The sequence below is a fragment of the Camelina sativa genome, chromosome 1 (genome assembly GCF_030686135.1).
Source record: "Camelina sativa cultivar CO46 ecotype springtype chromosome 1, ASM3068613v1".
NCBI classification, from domain to species: domain Eukaryota; kingdom Viridiplantae; phylum Streptophyta; class Magnoliopsida; order Brassicales; family Brassicaceae; genus Camelina; species Camelina sativa.
Genome location: NC_141880.1, coordinates 11,987,326 through 12,010,155, shown reverse-complemented (window position 1 = coordinate 12,010,155; position 22,830 = coordinate 11,987,326). Strand labels below are relative to the sequence as shown.

General features: G+C 34.0%; 4 protein-coding genes and 1 pseudogene across 4 annotated transcripts; 3 read left to right on the top strand and 2 right to left on the bottom strand.

Annotated features, from left to right (window-relative positions):
* Positions 1-9,121: 9,121 nt before the first annotated feature.
* LOC104789351 (beta-amylase 1, chloroplastic) lies at positions 9,122-12,428 on the top strand. Its single transcript, XM_010515069.3, has 4 exons — positions 9,122-10,201; positions 10,825-11,035; positions 11,163-11,273; positions 11,364-12,428. Exons 1-4 carry the CDS (start codon positions 9,606-9,608, stop codon positions 12,174-12,176), a joined length of 1,731 nt encoding a protein of 576 aa, XP_010513371.1. The 5' UTR covers positions 9,122-9,605; the 3' UTR covers positions 12,177-12,428.
* Positions 12,429-12,578: 150 nt separating this feature from the next.
* On the top strand, positions 12,579-14,868 carry LOC104789342 (uncharacterized). The gene is made up of 2 exons (XM_010515060.3): positions 12,579-14,340; positions 14,425-14,868. The coding sequence occupies exons 1-2, from the start codon at positions 13,941-13,943 to the stop codon at positions 14,718-14,720; spliced, it is 696 nt and encodes a 231-aa protein (XP_010513362.2). The 5' UTR covers positions 12,579-13,940; the 3' UTR covers positions 14,721-14,868.
* Positions 14,869-15,838: 970 nt separating this feature from the next.
* LOC104789324 (dihydroxy-acid dehydratase, chloroplastic) lies at positions 15,839-19,667 on the top strand. The gene is made up of 14 exons (XM_010515045.3): positions 15,839-16,494; positions 16,609-16,680; positions 16,781-16,828; positions 16,997-17,151; positions 17,293-17,487; positions 17,567-17,678; positions 17,764-17,833; positions 17,939-17,997; positions 18,113-18,236; positions 18,331-18,401; positions 18,478-18,579; positions 18,728-18,808; positions 19,110-19,268; positions 19,377-19,667. The coding sequence occupies exons 1-14, from the start codon at positions 15,964-15,966 to the stop codon at positions 19,425-19,427; spliced, it is 1,830 nt and encodes a 609-aa protein (XP_010513347.1). The 5' UTR covers positions 15,839-15,963; the 3' UTR covers positions 19,428-19,667.
* Positions 19,668-19,674: 7 nt separating this feature from the next.
* On the bottom strand, positions 19,675-20,448 carry LOC104789331 (uncharacterized). The gene is made up of 3 exons (XM_010515051.3): positions 20,341-20,448; positions 20,080-20,214; positions 19,675-19,966 (listed from the first exon to the last, which is right to left on the bottom strand). Exons 1-3 carry the CDS (start codon positions 20,392-20,394, stop codon positions 19,886-19,888), a joined length of 270 nt encoding a protein of 89 aa, XP_010513353.1. The 5' UTR covers positions 20,395-20,448; the 3' UTR covers positions 19,675-19,885.
* A 151-nt stretch (positions 20,449-20,599) lies between these two features.
* LOC104789314 (putative F-box protein At3g23950 pseudogene) lies at positions 20,600-22,033 on the bottom strand (annotated as a pseudogene).
* Positions 22,034-22,830: the final 797 nt, after the last annotated feature.

Genomic DNA, 22,830 nt, shown 5'->3' with positions numbered 1-22,830 from the left:
TCATCTTTATAAATTAGCTTCAACTAGATTTCCTAAAAGATATTCAGCTGCTATCGGATTTGACATCAAGAGTTCTTTGAAAATCACAGCAAGTCTGGTTACCAACTCCTTCTTCTGACTATGGCTAGACTCCAATCCAAAGAGGAAGAAAATTAAACTACAACTAAAACAGTCTGTCTAGAAATGCATAATTATATAGAAATAAAATAGATATTTAATTTACATAAAACAATTAGAAAAGGAACATATTCACAAGAAAGAAAACCAATTTGAAGAGTAGGGACATGTACTTAATATGTGCCAAATTTGAATATTTATGTTTTAAAATGCATAATTATATACAATAAAATATATATTTAATTTTAATTTATAATAGTTTAACCTGATATTTTTCAAAAAACATAATAAATATTTACCAGATCAAAAGAATCCTATTAAATTATGATAGATAATATAATAATGTATGAATTACACAATAATATCATCTCTACCAAATTGTTTTCATGCCAAACTCTCGTTTATGTCGAATATCAAGAATCCAAATTTTTTGAATATGTTCTTTTTATAATTGTTTTATATAAACTAAACCTTACTTTCATATTCCTCGTGTTGCTTCTTCAGCTGTTGTTGAATTGTTGTCTGGGAAATTTGTTGATATGTCTAAACACAAATACGCCACTCAATACTTGAAACATGGCAGTGAACATAACGTTTTGACGATCATAGGTGATTTGGGTGCATAAATTTTTTGGATTTGCTACTCACCAACATGCCAATCATGTTCTCCAACATATTTTGAAGAGGTCAAATATGATAGGTATTCTCTTCTATGAAAGACGTTTTGACGATCATAGATGAGTTGGGTGCATAAATTTTTTGGATTTGCTACTCACCAACATGCCAATCATGTTCTCCAGCATATTTTGAAGAGGTCAAATATGATGGGTATTCTCTTCTATGAAAGACTACACTCAGAGATGGAGAAAAGAAAGCTTTGTCTCCAAAATCATCTCTATGGCAAACAAGTTCTAGAGACATGTAAGAGGTGAGAGAATCTCTAGTCTTGTGAGAGAATCTAGATAAAAAGGTGAATGTAAAAGAATTTATCATTGTCGATATCATCAATTCATCATCCTTATAAATAATATAGGTAGAGAAATCTTGAAAAGAGAAATCATTGTGTATAGAGAAATTTTAAAAAGATAACTCATTGTGTACATATATAGGTATGAATAGAAGAGAAATGTAAACTCTATCAGACTATCCCATCATTTTGTATAGAATAAACTCATTGTATAAATCATTCATATGGATTTTTACTATATTGATAATATTTTTCTTTATTCTATATTTTATTAATCAAGATTTTATTCAATTTTTGATGTTAAATTAAAAATTCATGTTACAATTATTCTTGGTGCATATTATTTATTTAGGATTCCAAATAATATAAATAATTAAGATGGTTTGAGTGATCTATGTTGTACTCACTCTGTCCCTAATAGATTGATGTTCTAGGATATATTTTTGTCCCTTAAAGATTGATTTTGTAGATAAAAAAATCTAAAATAATATTTTTACTTTATTCTTTTTCCGACATGGCATTCATCTAATGGTTCATATTTTCTTTATCTACCAAAAAGTAATTATAAATTTATTTACAAATAAAAATTAAATTTTTTTCTGAATATGTGTGATAGTGTCAAAACATCATACTATCAGGGACATAGGGAGTATATCATTTTCAAATTTTTAAAATGGTGAAATTTGTTAAACAAAGGTATATCCAAAAAACGAGAAAATATTAACCAAGTGCTCAAAATGAAAATAATGTATATATTTAAAAGAAATGTATAAGGTTACTTGAAATAAAAAATATTAAAAAAAAACTTATTATGAATATCACACACACCAAAACAATTATAATAGTAATGGTAGATTGTAAAATTTTAATTAAAACTTTTTTGAAAAAGTTTTGCTCTACTAATCACTGTTATATTCATGTCACCGATTTGTTTTTCAATATACACTGATCCAATTTTTTTTCTTTTGAATTAGTTTTAAAATTATAAATAATCATAATCAATTCGGTAGACCACTATCACTATGTCTCAAGCGAAGCTCACTAATTGGATTCGCAAATTTAGTCAAATATATAAATATTATATATATACTAGAAAATAGCTCATGCGATGCGTAGGTTGTGTATGCATTATTCATTTGTAATGAAGAATGAAGTTTCCATTCAATTTTATATGAAATGTACATGTAATTGTTAATATATGTCTTGAAAATTAATTTTCATAACTAGAATCGGAATCGCGCTACAGCGCGGGGGAATATTTATCGATATGGTATAATTTAATATAAAGATTTAGGAGTATTAAAAACAAAACAAAAAATTGAAAAAAAACTGCAATTCCTAAAAATTACACATTTACAGTGTGTGTTTCCACAGACCTATCTGCAAAAAAATACATTTGTTAAAATATCAAATCTAACCTTCTCTAACATATGGTTTGTAAATACAAACCACAGAATGAGTAATACTAAGAGGAATATTTATTGATATATAGTGGGTCCTTGCATATATTTTAACATTGTTTGGAGTTAAGTATGAAAATATATAATACAGAAAAACAAAGAAAAATACGATCCATCATCGCACATACATATTTTTTTCATGTGTAGTATTGGTACGCTAACTTTGACATTGGGCTTAATTGTTTTTTTTTTGTCTTCGTATACTATACATTTTTGAATGAATATTATATTCAAAAATTCTAACTAACCAATTCATGTAATTATACAACAATCAAATATTTTAGAAAGAAATAACATAATGAATATTATATTCAAAACTTCTAACTAAGCAATTCAGGTACATTTTCCTGAGCTTCAACTACATAGTTAATTATCCATTTTGAAACCAATTCACATGTACAATAATATGAAAACAAAAGTTACAAACTAAATAATGTCCAAGAAAATACATATAAAAATGAAAATGTAATAGACTTACCAATGCTTTCGATTTTCTAGAACAGTCGTATCCACTATAAACATGGTGCAACTAAAATTATATAACATTATAAATTAGAGATATAGTTAAGCATATAAAAATGACTTTACGAGTTAGGTTTTGTTTTTGCCTTCAAAATAGTATATTTTCCAAAACCTACAATTTCAAATAAAAGGACTAATATTAGATTAAACAAAATGAATGAGAAAATGTCATTTCTATATTACTAACATATTAGAAAGTGAGAATTAGAGCTTACATATGATTCGGTCAAAACCACCAACTTTGTAATTTGTCACTCTTGTGCAAGTAGAGTATTGCTTCCAACAATGAACGATTTTTACCTGAATTTTCTAGGTTTGTTTGAAAGGTTTGATAGCATTGAGGCTTGTGAAACCATCATTACCAGCCATATTTTTGTTACAAGTTTGCAAATAAAGTTTAGTGGGAAAATGAGAATGATATGAGAGTGGCACAACCTCATGCAAATATTTATAGTTTAGAGATAACCGACTGTAAGTTTAGGGTTTTGAAGATTACACATGTTTGTTAAGATCACATTTAGTTAGTATCTCTTTTGTGTATATATAGGTATTACCAAATTAAAATGATTTAAACTACAACATTCCAAATTTAAATAGAATAATATATAAATAACAAATTTACAACATTCCCATAAATTTTGTTGACTACTGATTTTTCATAAAAGATAAAATCTTCAAGATCCTATGATTACATAATACTTGGATTTTTATGGTTTGAAATTTCCGAAATTCATTACATTGGATAAACTTCACTGATTTTTTTCCAAACTGAATTTGAAAATACAACAAACAAAAAAATCAGTATATATGAGCGTATATTCATTTTTTATTAATTTTCCTTATGAAGACATGATATTCAATTAGGAATTTTTGGTTGGAATGTTTATTTTTTATGACAACTAATTAATTTACGGTTTCTGCCCATAAATGGTATTTCTATAATTAAAATTTCCGAAATAATTTGTTTGCTATTTTCATATTACTAATCTATACTAGTATTTTTGCAGCAGTTTTTGCTAAAAAATAAATTTTTGGAATTTTTTTGCATTTAATGTTTATGTTTATATCCAAACAAGTTTAGTTAATTCTCTCTACTATTTTTATAACCAAACAGAATTAAAATATTTTAAATATCCATATATAATATTTTATAATTAATATAGATATTTAGAAGATGTATTTCATATAAAAAAAAAATATTCTCCTATCATCTTTTTTTTTATTTTAAATTTTAAATGTAGTGAATCATCATATAATACATAACGTTAATAAAATGTGTATTTTTCCTCTATATATTGTGATTTGAATTTTTTTAAACGAACATATATTACTCAATTAATATAAAAAGTGTGTGTTCAACATACATATATAGTAAATTATAGAATTTTAAGAAGTTTATAATTTATAACTGATATATCTAAACTTAATAAAAAAATTAAAATTATGAATATTTAAACATATCGAATTTTCAAAATAACACAAACGGGTTATATGACATTACATGATTGAGTTGATAATATTAAAAAGTAAAATATCATTAATATGATATTTTAATACGGGTTAAATCCTTATTTTACTATTTTAACAACACTAATATAAAATATGTCAAATCAAACTGATTAATTTAAGATTGTATTAAACAAAAATGTTGTGCGGTATACCACAAATTATATACTAAAGCACTAAAATTAACAAAAGAGGAGTATATTAACAAAATTAATATAAAAATAGTATATTAATAAAAAAACAAAAAAATATTGTCTTGCGGTACACCGCGGGTCATAATCTAGTTGATTAATATAACACTAATTTTGTTAGTTTCCTAAGTTACAGGCACCAAATATATTCTTGCAGTTACTATTGTTTTGTTTTGGAAAATTTGTTTAAGTTTCATTTAATATTTAGTATATACGATTTAATAAATATATGACCGAATAACCCATCTATAATTTTCGGATATTTCGCACACGAATCCAAATACTTTGATTTCGGGTTTGTTTTTTTATTTGACCCGACCCGGAAGTAGTTTTGTACTTCTCTTTTACTAATATAGAAATATTACGGTTTAATTACAATATTTATATATATACAAATATATTTGTTATATGATGTTTTAAAAGAGATAGGGAGAGACAAACAAAGAGAAATAGAGGGAGGAATTTAGGAAGAAGTAGAAGCGCTAGCTGTTAGGGATTGTGTGAAGAATAAAAAGATAGAAAATGGAGGAGGAGAAGAAGAAGAAATTCTTTAAAAAAGGAAACATTTTTGCTTCTATTCTGAAAACCTTAAAAAAATGGCTAAATGTGTTGCCTCCAAAATGAATTTTCACCTATAGTAGCAATTTTTAGATTCCCACTTAACAAAAATATTTTCTAGCACGAATTTAATGCTATAATAGAGTTGTCACCCAATTTTGGCACTTTTAGTAGCAGTCAGTGAATTCGTACTACCGTGATCTGCTACTAATGCCCATATTTAGTGGAACTAGGTTAGCTCGTGGCTGCGAAGGTATGAAAAGACCGGTGTGTTGAGAACACCTTCTAGCAGAATGACCTTTAAGGCCACAGAATTGATATTTGCCCAAATAAGGGCGATATTGACGCTGATCATACCGATGAGAAGAGGACTGCCAGTTAGAGTGCTGAGTGTTGGGGCATTTTTTGTAGTGATTATTGTGGCGATTGTTGTTGTTGTTGTTGTTGTTGTTGTGAGGACGTTGTGTTGCGACATTAGCCGTCATGGGAAGAGAAACGAGGGTAGCCTTGGAGAAAAGCTTTGCCTCAAGAGTACGTAACCTCTCATGAACATACGAGATGGTTGGAGAAACATCACGAGCTTCAATTTGATCAATAATAGGACGATATTCTTCGGTAAGCCAGCAAGTATCAAGTCGATCTGATCATCATGATCCATTGGTTTTCCAAGATTGGCAAGAGTATTAAACCTGGTTGTAAGCCCTTGAAGGTAGTCATCGATAGTCTGAGATCCCTTGGTCCATGTCGGCAGCTGGTCCTTCAATTGTTGTACATGACCACGACTTGCCTTTCCATAAGTCTCTACAAGCGTACTCCAGATCTCGGACGTAGTGGTTGTTCGTGAAAGAATCGGCTGGACATTGACGGAGATAGCACCAAGGAGAACACTGTAAATTAATTTGTCTTGGAGTTTCCATGTGACAAAGGCAGGAATGTCAGAAACAGCAGCATCGGTGGTAAGAGTGGGTGATGGAACCTCCATAGAACCATCAAGATGGTCGACAAGGCCATAGCCATCGACAAAAGCTTGGATTTGAAGTTTCCACATAAGATAATTGATGGGGGTGAGTTTGGTAACATTGGACATATTGATGTGAAGAAGTGTTTGATTGTTTATGACCATGGTGGTGTCACTCATCGTAGGAGAGAAAGAAGCAGACTTTGAAAAAACGATAAAAGATCTTTTTTTTTTTTTAACTGTCTCTGATACCATATAAATGTATGTGTCAAAAGATGATTCTTATTTATTTACAGTAGACAATATATAAAGATATGTGAATAACCTAGGGTATTGTACAAAAGTAATTGAGAATATACACTTTACATATATAAAGATCATAATCAAATCAATTCTTATGATTACTCCTTAATATATACTTCACATCTTAGTAAACTGAAACTGAGGCATTGATCTTTCATGAAAAGAACTTTTTGTGACATGATTAAAATCACATGTAAGAAGATGAATACTTCCTCATCTTAAACAAACTTAAAAAGAAATCATTGATCCTTTCACAAAAAGAAGAAGGTTCTAGTCATTATCCGAAATCTATATAATCCAATCTTGAAAAAAAGTTGGCAGTTTCTGTCCTAGAAAGATTTGACGAGCAACGAAACGGTTCACTCTCAGCCTTTAGAATTTGATTAATAAAGTCAGGAAAACAGTAATCCCAAAATTGTGGGAACTTGCCACTCCACATCACCAAGGCACGTGTTAAGCTTACAAAATTAAACTTCAATATTGGTGCACCACCGTTCAACATTTTGTTTGTACGTGCATTCTATTTCGTGCCCGTGTGTTATTTATTAATATGTGGTCGACATTTTCTCCTTCTTTTTCTTTTTTTTCCATGGATGTTTACTTCTTATATAATAATACATTATTGTATATTACATTATTCATGAGCTGAATCAAAGTACTCACAAAAGAGAATTATCAATATTTTTGTAGAGAAGAAAAATCAAAACATTGTTTTCAAAGAAGAAGTTAATATTCTACACAAATTTGTAAACTAATACTATATAAAACAGTTAAATTAATTTGGGTTTCTCAAAGTTACTATATTGTAATGGTAGTATTCGAATTGAGCTGATGATAGATATATGGCCTCCCCTAAATTCTAAAGTTTACTAATTATATAGATGATTTCATGACAAATTCGTTTAGAATTAATATTCACTGAATTTTTATTGTTACTGTATTTCTTTTAGATCAAGGCATCTTTTTTTTTGTTGATTGGTCTATAATCTAGATTAACTGTGCTAGCAGTAGTACTTTGTTGTTCCTTATAGACTAAGGTATTCGATTCATTTATTTTTCACATGTTTAATTGGATTGTAAACTTGAAAAATCAACAAAAAAAAGAGTTTTTCAGTCGTACGTCACTAAATTAAGTACCAAGAACAATGTAAGTAGATGATGGAATTGAATGGTGACAAATCATTTTAAGATAGTTTCTCATTTTGAAAGGAACTCTATACTTACTAAAAAAAGTTTCAGTTCTTACAAATTATGTTGTATCCTTCTCTGCTTCTCTTATCCGTGATAGAACAACTAATTAATATTTTCTTCATATTTTTGCCTAACTGCTTATAATGGTGTGTTTGCTGAAATTGCATCAAATCGGTGTGTTTTAAGCTTAGAATATTTTACCATTTTAGACATATAATCACGAAACACACGAAGCTGGTGGAACATGAAAAATCTGGTGGCACATGAAAAATTCAATGAAAACAAATATATATTTTGCGTTAAAACATGAAGCGGACTGCGTGAGACTTCATGTGAGAGTTCTAAAGATGAAAGATTATGAAAAGATTTTGGACTATTAAAGTTTTGATGCATCAATCTTGTTGAGAATATTTTATACAACAAAATTTACCCGGTATAGTATGATTATATATGTGTTGAAGCTTTCATTAGGGTTAGCGTATACGTTTGAGAGTCTAAAAGGTTTCGGTTCTAAAAGAAAGAGGCTTATGTTGGACAAGCGATCGATTGTGCAACTGCTAACATAGAGAAGAGCGTGTGTTGTAGAAAAGACTGAACTGCTTATAATCAGCGACAAATCTAAAATCTAAAATCTGTTTTTTGGTGTTGTATAAATTCTAGAAATTGATGACTGAGTGGATTATATTATATTGGTGATCACTTTACATAGTTACATGTGACCATATGGAGTAATAAATCCCAAACAATTTTACCATCTCTACCATGCTTCACTAAGCATGCATCTATTTCGTGCAAGTGATGTTTTTTCACAACTAAATTAAAGTATCCACTGTGAGTCTAACTTATTTTTTACTCAAAGTTGATGTACGTATTATAATATTTTCTCCATTCCATTACGCTACACACTCCCTTCTTCACTTCATAGTACTAAAACCAAAAGCCTCCGCAAAATTAAGGCTTGTGCAAAGCATTCAAGGTTCTAATTTCTAAACAGTATTTTTCTATTTTTTGAAGGTTAACAAAAAAGAATCATAGTTTTAATGTGGTATATGTTAATAGAAATTTCGGATTTTATAAATTATTTCAAAACCCACAAATTTAAACTGTATTTTACAACCTTAAACTGAGAAAAAAGCTACCGGATAACTTCGCGTTATCATTTTGGCTCATTTAGATTACCTTAACCACGTATTCATATACTGTATGCTTAATAAAAACAACTAATCATATGTTGTTATTTCCATCTATATTTATACATTTACAAAACTAACCAAATTAAATGAAAACACGTAACGTTTCATCAGATAGGAACGTTATAAAACCAACACTACTATCACTATCCCCGTTTGGCTTCATAAGAAAAAATGTTATCTCACCTCTTCACCTAATAAAACCCGTGATTACAAAAATAAAGTCATACTTTTATTTAATTTCATTATAAAATCCACAACAATAACAAATATATATATTTTCTGGTAACCACAAAAAAAAATAACATGAGGCTAAAAAGCGCGTCTGCTAGAAAAAAGATCACGCGCACAGCTAACCCCACCGTCCAAACTCTTCAGACTCTAAAAAAAGATCTCTTTATCCACATCATACGTTTTTACACGTGTCACTCGATCACCCATTTTAAATTACCAAATATATTATTATAATCTTATCCTTTTTTTTTCTCCCCTATAAATATCTTCCCCCTTTCTTCATCTTCTCAGATCTCTTCCCCTCACACACACAACAAAAACAACAACAAATCTCAATAAAGATTCAAAGAAGGAATATTCAAACGATCGATTCTTGTTTGATTCGTAATAGAGAGTGAGAAAAAAAAAATGGCGCTTAATATATCGCATCAGCTCGGAGTACTCGCCGGAACTCCGATCAAATCCGGCGAAATGACCGATTCGTCGATGTTATCTGCTTCACCACCATCGGCGAGGATGATGATGTCCTCTAAACCGATGAATCGAAACTACAAGTCTCACGGGACAGATCCATCGCCTCCGATGAGTCCTGTTTTAGGTGCGACGCGTGCGGATCTGTCGGTGGCGTGTAAAGCTTACGCGGTGGAGAGCGGAGTTGAGACTATGGAGGAGGTACAGAGAACGTATAAAGAAGGAGGGATTGTGGAAAAGAGAGAAGGAGGAGGTGTTCCTGTGTTTGTTATGATGCCGCTCGATAGTGTTACGATGGGGAATACGGTGAATCGGAGGAAGGCGATGAAAGCGAGTTTGCAGGCGTTGAAGAGTGCTGGTGTTGAAGGGATTATGATTGATGTGTGGTGGGGTTTGGTTGAGAAGGAGTCTCCTGGTACTTATAATTGGGGTGGTTATAGTGAGTTGCTTGAGATGGCTAAGAAGCTTGGGCTTAAGGTTCAAGCTGTTATGTCGTTTCATCAGTGTGGTGGTAACGTTGGTGACTCTGTAACGTACGTATCTCTCTCTCTCTCTCTCTCTCTTTTGTTCAATCTCTTTAGTTTGTTTAAGGATTTGTGTGTTTGTTATGATACTTAGGATTGGGGATTTTTAACTCTAGGCAGAGGTTTGATATAACATTGAGATTCTGTGAATGGTTAGTTTGATTAGAGAGGAATTTTAGGATTGCAGATTGTAATTAAACTTTGAAGTGATTGATTGAGTAACGTGTACGGGAATTGCTGTGACACGTGATGATACAATGTTCAAGAAGAAAGTGATAGTTTCAAGAGTTTAAGAGCCACATCTTTTTTCTTGTTTTTTTTTTCCTTTGTTACGTGAGCGTCTCAAATTAAACATTAAGCAACTTGTTCGTCTTTTTCTCTGTTGTTTTCTCCTTGCGAAACTCTATACTCCTTTCGGGTCTTTTTGGTTTTTTCTGTCGGTCTTATATCTCTTTCAAGATTGATTACAAAAGATGGATTTTGTAGTCAAGACGTTTCTTTTATATGGACCAATGACTTATTTTTATGTCTTCAATATAGAGTTACCTCATATAAGAGTGAAGAAGTCATTGTCGTATCATTCACTAATGAAATGTTGGGTTCTAATTGGGAATTTTTTGTTTTTTCTTCAGTATTCCTCTGCCTCAGTGGGTTATTGAAGAGGTTGACAAGGACCCAGAGCTTGCATACACTGATCAGTGGGGAAGAAGGAACCATGAGTATGTATCACTTGGTGCGGATACACTTCCAGTTCTTAAAGGTAGAACTCCCGTGCAGTGCTATGGGGATTTCATGCGTGCTTTCAGAGACAACTTCAAGCATCTTCTTGGAGACACCATTGTGGTATGTTTTAGCTTCTTTTCTCCGTTTCGTGCATCATTTTAGAACATGCTTCTTTGACTCTCTTTGTTCCTCAACAATGTTTTGGTTAGAAGCCTGAGTTTGGAAATCATTTTTTCATTTTTTTCAGGAAATCCAAGTGGGAATGGGACCTGCAGGAGAGCTGCGTTACCCTTCGTACCCCGAGCAAGAGGGTACATGGAAGTTCCCAGGGATTGGAGCCTTCCAGTGCTATGATAAGGTAATTACCGCAAATCACAGATGGATAGCCTCTGATTCGTTTTGCAAAGAATGTAATGCTAAATTATTTTACTTGCTTTGATTGATGCAGTACTCACTAAGCAGCTTGAAAGCAGCAGCTGAGGCTTATGGGAAGCCAGAGTGGGGTAGTACTGGTCCAACCGATGCTGGTCACTACAATAACTGGCCAGAAGACACTCAGTTCTTCAAAAAAGAAGATGGTGGTTGGAACACAGAGTACGGAGAGTTCTTCCTCTCGTGGTACTCTCAGATGCTGCTAGATCATGGTGAGCGGATTCTTTCATCAGCCAAATCGATATTCGAAAGCACGGGTGTCAAAATATCTGTCAAAATCGCTGGAATCCACTGGCACTACGGGACCCGTTCTCACGCCCCTGAGCTCACAGCGGGATACTACAACACAAGGTTCAGAGATGGGTACCTACCGATCGCCCAAATGTTAGCCAGACACAACGCCATATTCAACTTCACATGTATCGAGATGAGGGACCACGAACAGCCTCAGGACGCGCTTTGTGCACCAGAGAAGCTAGTTAACCAGGTGGCTCTAGCCACTCTGGCCGCAGAAGTTCCTCTAGCTGGTGAAAACGCATTGCCTAGGTACGATGACTATGCGCACGAGCAGATCCTCAAGGCCACAGCGCTGAGCTTCGATCAGAACAGCGAGGGAGAAAAGCGAGAGATGTGTGCATTTACTTACCTAAGGATGAACCCGGAGTTGTTTCAGGCGAATAACTGGGGGAAATTTGTAGCGTTTGTGAAGAAAATGGGCGAAGGAAGAGACTCTCATAGGTGTTGGGAAGAAGTTGAGCGTGAAGCTGAGCATTTTGTGCACGTTACTCAGCCGCTGGTTCAAGAAGCTGCAGTGGCTCTCACTCACTAGAGAGACATAGATTGTGGCATGGTTCGATGGTTTATGTCTGTATGCGATCCCTTATGATCGAATAGTTCTGTGATGATGCCGAAAAGATGTTTAGGCTTGTTGGAGTTTGTGTACGTATTGTTAGTAAAATCAAAATGTATGCCACAGCTCTGGTATTTTTCGGTCAGGTTGTGACATTCATTCTACTACTTATAATATATGCTAAAAGATGTATATACTCTTTAATGTAAAATTTATTACAATAGTTGCAAAGATGTGCCTTCTTTAGTTTTGATTTGTTGTGTTTTTAGCACTGTTCGTATAATTGCTTGGTCAAGACCATCATATGAGTTTTATTCATTGGACTATTGGAGGATGTATAAAACTCATATGATGGTCTTGACCAAGCAATTATACGAACAGTGCTAAAGTACACAACAAATCAAAATGAACTTAGACCGTAAACTAGCTACCACAATCCACATAGGTAATATGGCATTGTCCACTTACAAACATTATGTGTGGGTGTGGGTCATTTGGATTGTACAATTTGGGTAAGAAAGTATTTGCTTAATGCCTAAACAACATTTATACCCGAAACTAGTTGGAAACAATAGTTACTACTTGCTACACACCAGGTAGGTTATGGCCTACATTAATCTCAATCTCAAAACTTGCTGACCAAAAACACCATTTACTGTGCCTTTCTAATTATCTCAAGGTAAACCATTAACTAAGAAGCTTTATCAATGTTTTCACCAAAAGATGCAAAAGAACGACCAAATTAGGGAGACCAAAACACTAAGTAGTATTGATTAATGATTCTTCTAAAAAATAGAAAAGATTAGATAAAACCAAGAAATAATTAAGGACAGAGTTTGCCGGATTAAAAGGGAAGTTCACGTGAAGTTACAGCTTCAACCAGCCAAACACATTACTAAATTCTCATTCTCACAAACAAAAATCGTGGGACCAATCTAATATTTTTAATTGATTATGTGGCTGTAAAACCTAAAAACATAAACTATTCAGTATGAATAAGATTTGTGATTAGACAACAGTCTTACTTTTGTCTCTTTCTCTATATGATTAATTTGACCCTTGAGCCACTCAAAAACAGGTCTCTCTATTCACCTCCTAATGTGACATCTACCCACATATTATCTATTTTTTGGAGACTTGTGACTCTGGAAACTGATTAGTAATATGAAATGAAAATAGTAACTATAGAGTTATGGTCTTATAGAGTATATAATATATAACAAAGAGAGAGGGATGTGTCCAAATAGTTGATGATGGTCATGGACCATGTGAAAAAACAATGAAAGCCCACACTATTAATTGTGGTAATGGATGAGAGTATAGTCTTGTAGTTTTCCATGTCCTTAAACCTAATCTTCTAACACAATTCTCCACCTTCCCTTCTGACATCTCCCATATCACTTCCCATTTAATTTATTCCATTCCACCAATCTTTAATTTTACCTTTTTACTGTAGTGTGTGAAAAAACAAAGCTAGAGATATTTACTGATTTGAGATGCTCTTTTTAGAAGGGGCCATATATAAATGGTAGTGTAGTACTAGTGGAGCTAACTCATTCACAATTATGACTTCTCTTCATTGAATGAAGGAGAGCCTCTCTACATCAATAAATAAGACAACAACATAGGTTTGAGAGGAAAAAAAAAGTGAGATACTCCTTTGTTAAAATATTCTTATTCCTCCATGTTATTAAAGGAAAAAGAAAGATCGAAGAAGAAGAAGAAACATTCGCAAGATTAGATATGGGTGGATGCACAAGCAAGCAAGTGAGAGGAAAACGTATGAAAAGTGTGAAGGAGACGTCGAAAGAGAAAAGCAGAGGATCAAGAAGACCCATGGTTAAAGAGAGAGATGAGAGAGAGAAGGTGATGTTCGCTCAGCGTAAAGAGGCGGAGAGAGAGTGGAGGAAAGAGAGGAAGAAGCTGAGAGAGGAAGTGAGGAGACTAAGGGAGAAACTTGAGGAGAGAGAGGAAGCAAAGACAACAACAACAACCACAGAGGAAAGAGAGTATTGGAAGTGGGTAGTTGAGGAGATGTGTGTAGAGAGAGCAGTGAGAGATGAAGCCGTTGAGAAATGGAAACAACTCTATTTAGCTATCAAGAAAGAGCTTGATCATCTCATAATCCACACGACTTCCTCTGGTAAAAAAACACTCAACTCTACTCAACTTAGTGTGAGAAAAAAGTATGGATGATCTTTAAAATGTTTTTTTTTTTCTTTTGTAGGAGAAGCAATAATGCAAATGAAACTTGAGAAAGAAGAAAAAGAAGAGGAAGAAAAAGAAGCAAAGACTGTTGAAGATTTAAGAGATGAAGTTAGAGTTAAAGAAGAGACAATTGAGACACTAAAAGAGAAAATAAGTTTGATGGATAGACAAAAGTACGAGAAAGAAAGAGAGATTGACATATTGAGACAGAGTTTGAAGATACTTGGAAGCAAAAAGAAGAAGAAGAAGAGGACAGTATCATTAGCATCAATGAATCTGTTGATATTGAAGACCAAATGTGTCGAATGTACATAAAACTCTTTTTGTCAAATAGTCATCTGCAAAAACAGTCATATCAGTACTCGTCAGAGAATCTTGATCCACAATGTCATATTATTATTTATTTCTCTTTTGGTTGTTTTACAAAGAGAAATATATTTGGAATATAGTAAAATTCATATCACTATGAGTTCAAAAAGCACATGACCCATCAAAGATTTTTCACAAATCATTTATTTTTTAGTAAGATACTTACTCCTGTTGCAATTATTTAATTAGCAAATAGTGATCATGAACCATTTCATTTCCAAAGAACTGCAACTTTGATGCACAATAATTTTTTTTTCCGAAATTTGATTTGCATTAAATCAAAAATGGTTCTTATAAATTATAATAGCTCAACTTTGATCTAATCAAATACTTATAGTTCTAATTGAGAATGTTGATTCTTTCTTACCCTCGTTCTTTCGATCTTAGGACATCTCTCAATTGGAATGTATTTTTCTGCGATTTTGTATCCAAGGAGTGGTAGACTGAAAACCAACCCGATTTCCGGTTCGCTTTTCTTTGTTTTTTCTGTTTTGTTTTGGATGATACCTCAAAGTTAATGAAAGATTAAAAACACTCAAAAATCGTGTGGTTGTGTTTGGTTCAGTTTTTATATTTTTTGAGGCTTTATCCTTTTTAACAACATTTATTTCAATTTGAAGATTTTTTTTTATAATAGAATATATATATTCTACTTGACTCCTATTTTATAAATATGGTATTTTAGGGGTTTTTTTTTTTTGTATTATAGATATGGTTTGATTTCTGTTGCGGTATTGATTATGAACAAAAAAAAACATGAGACAAACCAATTTATTATCTCTTCAATGCAATTTTATAGCCAAATATTTCATTACAACTTTAACACAACTTGAATCAACTAAACTTTGATTTGACACCCCTAATCTTTTAAAACCAATCTCGTATATAAAACCAACGAGTTAAACGGAACCCAGTATTTATCTTTTTCCGATTGGTTATTTCAGACCCGATTGAACCCGATTTGACACCCTTACCTACCAGTCTACCACTAACTTAAATCAAATATACCAAACCGGCTAATTAAACCAAACATTTCCCAATTTGTACTAAACGGTTCAGAAATTACCAAAAAACCCTATTATTTATATTTGTATCTGACCATTTTTATCTCCTTCTCAGTCTCATCAGAGTTTTCACTTTTTGAAGTGTCTCCTCCACACGCCGCCGCCAAAGCTAAGCCACCATCGTCATGCAAGCCACCATCTTCTCCCCACGCGCCACTCTCTTCCCCTGTAAACCTCTCCACCCTTCCCACAATGTCAACTCTCGCAACCGCCCCTCAACCTTCTCCTGCTCTGTTCAATCCGTGACCGCTGATCCTTCCCCACCCGCCACTGACTCCAACAAGCTCAACAAGTACAGCTCGAGAATCACTGAACCCAAATCCCAAGGTGGGTCTCAAGCGATTCTTCACGGTGTGGGTTTATCAGACGACGATTTGCTGAAACCCCAAGTTGGTATCTCGTCGGTGTGGTACGAAGGGAACACTTGTAATATGCATTTGCTGAAGTTGTCTGAGGCTGTGAAAGAAGGAGTTGAGAATGCTGGGATGGTTGGGTTTAGGTTTAATACGATTGGTGTTAGTGATGCTATCTCTATGGGAACAAGAGGGATGTGTTTTAGTTTGCAGTCTAGGGATTTGATTGCTGATAGTATTGAGACTGTGATGAGTGCTCAGTGGTATGATGGCAACATTTCTATTCCTGGTTGTGATAAAAATGTGAGCTTTGCCCTCTCTTTTGTGTTGTTGTGTATATGGAGTGTGCCCCTCTTTCTTTATCTCCATGGATGTGTGGTTGATTTGTTCTATTGTTGTTTTGTGCTATTTTTTTAGATGCCTGGAACTATTATGGCTATGGGAAGGCTTAACAGACCAGGCATTATGGTTTATGGTGGAACCATTAAGGTACTTTACTTATCAAATTGATGAGAGGAACAGATCATTAAACCCTAAACCCTTGTGACTAGTTTGATACCTTATTGACATTGCTTTGATATAATTGCAGCCTGGCCATTTTCAAGAAAAGACGTATGACATAGTATCTGCTTTCCAGGTATCTTTTCTTCTATCAACTTCTTGTTTCTAAATTCTGAAGTTTATTTATGAGACTTCGTTGAGTTTTTCAATTTTGGGATAAGTTTACAAAAAATCTTGGTGACTGTGGTGTCAAATCGCTCTAGTACTTGTGGGATTCATGATGTTTTCCCATTTTGTATTTCAGAGTTATGGAGAATTTGTTAGTGGTTCTATAAGTGATGAACAGAGAAAGACTGTCCTCCATCATTCATGTCCTGGAGCTGGAGCCTGTGGTGGTATGTACACAGCTAACACAATGGCTTCTGCAATCGAAGCCATGGGAATGTCCCTTCCTTACAGGTGAGGCTTTCAGTCCTGAAGACCAAATTCAAACATTTTGACAGATTCATGCTTAATAGAAAGCACATTGGAGATTCTAAACTGTATTTTGCAAAATGCTTATTCCAAAGATTCATATATTTGCTTATTCTTTTTTTGAAGCTCTTCGATACCAGCCGAAGACCCATTGAAATTGGACGAGTGCCGTTTAGCTGGTAAATATCTTTTAGAATTGCTTAAGATGGACTTGAAACCACGGGACATTATCACTCCACAATCACTTCGTAATGCAATGGTTACTGTCATGGCCCTTGGGGGATCTACAAATGCTGTATTGCATCTAATTGCTATTGCAAGGTGACAGATTGATTTGTTTTGCTTTGTATTATGAGCATGGAAAGCAATGGACCAAAGTAATGACTTGAAATGATTTCAGGTCTGTTGGTTTGGAGTTGACCCTTAGTGATTTTCAGAAGGTCAGCGATGCGGTTCCATTTCTGGCAGATCTTAAACCCAGTGGGAAATATGTTATGGAGGATATACATAAGGTGCGGGCTTTGGCAAAATCGTTTTGCTTATTACTTATGTGTTTTCCGTTGATCATTTTTGTAAGTTTTGTTGTTTGATCTACAGATTGGTGGCACACCAGCTGTTCTTCGCTTTTTATTAGAGCATGGATTTATGGATGGGGATTGTATGACAGGTATTAATGCCCAAAACGTTTTATAAACTCCCTTAGCATTTTGGGTTGATGTGAAAGTACTTATAAAACTGATTACATAACTACGCTTTTGTATCTCCTTACCAGTCACAGGGCAGACTTTGGCTCAAAATTTAGAAAACGTCCCCAGCTTAACAGAAGGGCAGGTAGGATTATTTGTAATGTTATTAGTTATCTCATTAGAATCCTCTGGCTGTTTCTTCTTATTTATGATGGATGTTAGTTATAAAGTTTTCTTATTAATTTTGATATATTTTCCAGGAGATAATTAGACCTGTGTCAAATCCAATCAAGGAGACTGGACACATACAAATCTTGAGAGGAGACCTTGCACCAGATGGTTCTGTAGCAAAAATTACTGGCAAAGAGGGATTATATTTCTCTGGTAAAGTTGGTTCACTCCAATGCCTTCTTTACACTCCATATCTAGCTAATGCTTCTCGATTATAGGGCTTATGTAGTGGAACTACTTATTTTAGGTCCTGCGCTTGTATTTGAAGGAGAGGAATCTATGCTTGCTGCTATATCAGCAGACCCGATGGGTTTTAAGGTAATTTCCATTCTCATATGAAGTTCGTCTCTAGAGCTCGTTATTTCTTTATATGCTAAAATGTATTGTGTTTCAGGGAACAGTTGTTGTTATCAGAGGAGAGGGCCCTAAAGGAGGTCCAGGTATGCCTGAGATGTTGACACCAACAAGTGCAATAATGGGTGCCGGTCTTGGAAAGGTATGACCAGTTTACTGGGTTATTGAGATATTTACTTAGTCTGATCAATTTTTATGTTCTAAGTTAAAGAACTCGCTTATCTACTTTATCCATATTCAAAAATACACACTTATACAAAGTGACAATATGTTGCTATTGGATGCTGCAGGAATGTGCATTACTGACTGATGGTAGGTTCTCTGGTGGGTCACATGGTTTTGTTGTTGGCCACATCTGCCCTGAAGCTCAGGTCTCTCTCCCTCCCCCTTTTTGTCTATCTGTCCACTGGCTTCATTGGATTACAAGATAAATTTGATAGATCCATATTTTTTGTGTACGGAAAACGAATGCTATTGTGTCAGTCATATTTAGCTTTAGCAAAATGGAACAATGGTAACGGTATGCTGGAATAGTTTATAGCCAGCTCTTATGCAGTTATGATGATTTTGGGTTCTTTCAAATACTAAAATCGATATTTGTGTGATATGAGGATGTGAAGATAATAATGCTGAAAGCTGTTATCCGGGTATGTTTACTATTTATATCTGCAGGAGGGTGGTCCGATCGGTCTGGTAGAGAATGGAGACATAATCACCATTGACATAGGAAAGAAGAGAATAGACACACAAGTTTCACCCGAAGAAATGAATGAGCGTAGAAAGAAATGGACTGCTCCTGCATACAAGGTTAACCGCGGAGTTCTATACAAGGTATTATGAATTCATATACTTTGTATGTATGCATGTATGTAATTGAAGTCTCTTTGACATCTGTTGGATTAGTTTCTAATGAATGGTTTATGATTTATTCTAAAACAGTACATCAAGAACGTGCAATCGGCTTCAGATGGATGTGTGACTGATGAGTAAAAGAACGATCTAAGAGAGAGTTTTGTGAATGAGCAGAAGGATGTAGTGTGTTCATGAGGGAATTTATGTACGTTTATTTATTTATTGTAGCTTCTAGATCATGTTACTATGTGACTGATCATTAGGCTATATGCAAGGTTGGTTTTAAGATTTTGTTTCTCTTTTTGTCAAAATAAAAAAAAACTTCTGTTGTGGCATGAGAATAAAAAGACAGAATAAAAACGGATTCGCATAAATAAATCTATGATACGAGGAAGTGCTCCACTAGCATATATAATGTGGGCAAATATTACACCATTTTATTACATTTCAGATCTCTTGGCATAATCTTCAAAACACAGGTACAAAAAAGTCCATAACTTTATTACAAAATTAATTAGAAAAGTTAAAAGGAGTTTTCAAAATTTTAATAACTCCTTATAAGTAAAAATTTATGATATGAGTAGTTTTCTTACTTATCATTTCTTCTCATTGATGCCAAGAGTGTTTTTGACACCATCAACAGCACCCTGAGCCATGTTCTTCACTGACTCTCCAGTCTGTCCCCATCAACATTAATATAGATTAACACAGTTTTGTAGTCGTACTAATTATTCATTCCTATAGAATATACATAATTAGCAATAGTTAAACATTAGTTGATTAAACTTACTTGTTGGATGAAACCAGAGGCTTGTTGTTGGCCATGTTGGGCAGATTCTTTGGTGGACTGAGCCGCGTTAGCAGTCTTGTCGCGGGCGCTGTGTGCAGTTTCCTTGGCAGATTCTGTCCATTGCTCAGCCTTCTCCTGCAAAAACCAAATCTATTACATTTAGTACTTGTTGATAACAAAACTCAAATTCCATCATATTATAACTACAAAAACAAGAGTAATTGTAATGGATGAAAAAGAAAAAAGAAAAAAGGAAGAGACCTGAGATTGGCCCTTGGTCTGTCCAGCGTTGTAGGATTGTTGCAAGTTCGACATGATTATATCAAGTAAATGAGCTTTGATTGATTGATTCTGTTATTTCGTTTTACGAAAAGTGTATTTATAGTGGGTTTAGCATTATTTGGGATATTGTGGTCAAGAAAGAAACGAGTAAATTTTGGTGGAGAGATGTATGGGTGGCCATTTATGTGTTTTGACTACTCTCATTTTTTTTTTTGTTTTACTTTTACAATTGAGAATATGCAAACTTAATACCAGAATAAGCCCAAAAAAGCAACAAATACAAGTTCCTCCTTCACAAGCAAAGAGTTTTAGAGAGAGATCGCTTAAAAGAGTTACTGACGAACGAAGATCATTAGACGACTAGCGTATTAAGAGGAAGACACTAATTAGGCTGGGGACGAGGGAGACGTTGCATCCAACGAGGGAGAACAAACTGGGAAAAGAGGAGATGGTTAGGACCATAAAGTGGTATTGCTACCATATTGTGCATCTGCATATACTCACTGCACCCGTTAAAACTCAAGATGCAACCATCCATACACTTGCTGCTATCGTCTGCAGTTTCCTCGTGAAGCCTAAACGCATGTGTCCTCAAGTTAAACAAGATCAGCATATTCTTGCCCCTGCTCCACAAGTAGATGATCTCAGAGTTCAAAGGATGCATCACCACCGGAAAATAATCGATACTTAACTCGATCAAAGACGCCAAGCTGACATCCCAAATGAGCTGCCACTGACCCTCAGGAGCATTAATGCTACTAATGTACGTGACCAGCCTCCAAACACGTAAAGTTAGGTTTCCATTCTCACGGAACTCGTTGAAATACACAATAGACCCTTCCGAGGTCGTGATGGTTTTCCTAAAACGTGATAACTTATGAAGTTCTCCATTATCTGGGAAATCTACGATACTACACAATCTATCATCATGACCACCATAGAAATCGTAGGCTATAAAAGAACTGATCTTGTCGTGAATCCAGTGAAGAATCCCATTCAAAGCAATTGAGTTGTGCATACCATACCAGACTATAGAATCAATACAAGTCACGTTTCGTGTTTCCCACGTCCCTGTATCAGATGAGTAAATCGCAAAATCGACTTGAGCATCATAACGAGTGATAAACCACACAACCTTGTAACTCAAAACGATACCACTCTGCATCTTCGTAACCAATCCACTGTCGCTGAAACGATCGTAGGTCCGTAATATCTCAAGATCTTGCAAGGAGAGGAAAGGAGGGAGAGGGATTCGAAACCATTCTTGAAACAGAGTGTTTCCAACATAATACATAGGAGTTCCATCGGTAGCTTGTGCGTAAAGCAAGACCAATCCATCGGTGCAAGCCAAGACTAGTAGCTTCTTGATTGCTCTCTCGACAAAGAAACTCACCAAAGATCCTGGAGAACGAGTAAGTCCCCATGTTTTGCATCCATGGTGACCTATGATTTCAAGTGTCAGCTTGTGAGGTTGCATCTGAATGATTGACCACGAGATTGAAGAAGAAGAGTTGCGAGAGATGAAGAAATTTCTGAAGAAGTTTGAATCGATCAGACGTTTCCATGTTTTGCTCGTTGATCTGAATCTTGCGATGCTCTTCAATGGTAATCGCGCCAAGACTTCCAATTCCATTTCTTGATTATCCATTTTTGGGTTTAGTGTTCTCGACTTGTTCTTCTTCTTCTTCGGTTTAGGTTATATATAATCGGTTCTTGCAGAAACACACCGAACCAATGAAATGAAAAAGCTCCGAAAACAAATTTTCCAATAAATTACAAATTGGTATTCTGAAAAAACGTACAAGAACAATTATTAAATAATCGAAAACTTGAAAAAATAGAGATTCATGTCTTTTTGTATATAAAAAATATAAAAGATATATTAAAGAAATAATTATTTCTCTTGAATTTACATACATTTATATCGAAAATATATTATATGATAATTTCGACAAATATATTTAGATATTTAAAAATTTTTGAACAAAAAAAGATATTTAAAATTATAAAATTATTAATTATTTCTAAAAATATATTTAAAATTTCACTCTTTTTTTTTTTGGAAAGAACCATGTCCTAAAGTTGATTTTACGCAAAGGAATCCTTCTATTTATAATTTCTTTAAATAGTGAATATTGAATATTCAATCTTTTAAAAACAACTACTAATATTCATTTAAACTCAATTTCTAAATTTGAAATTACCATCTCATTTATTACAATTTTTAAATTTTCTTTAACTCCTTCTCCCTCACATTTTCAATTCCAGCCAAGTGGCAATTTCTTTTTGTCCCATTCCCATCCCCTCGTTCTCCTCTTGCCCATTTGCTCCCTGTCTCGTGGCGGTCAATCATCTACCTTCGTCTAGTAACTCCATCTTAGGCTATATGCTGAAGAGACTATACCATTTCTTATGTAGGAGGAGGTATCATTGAAAATTGTGATTCAGATTCATGGAGTTCGATCCAAG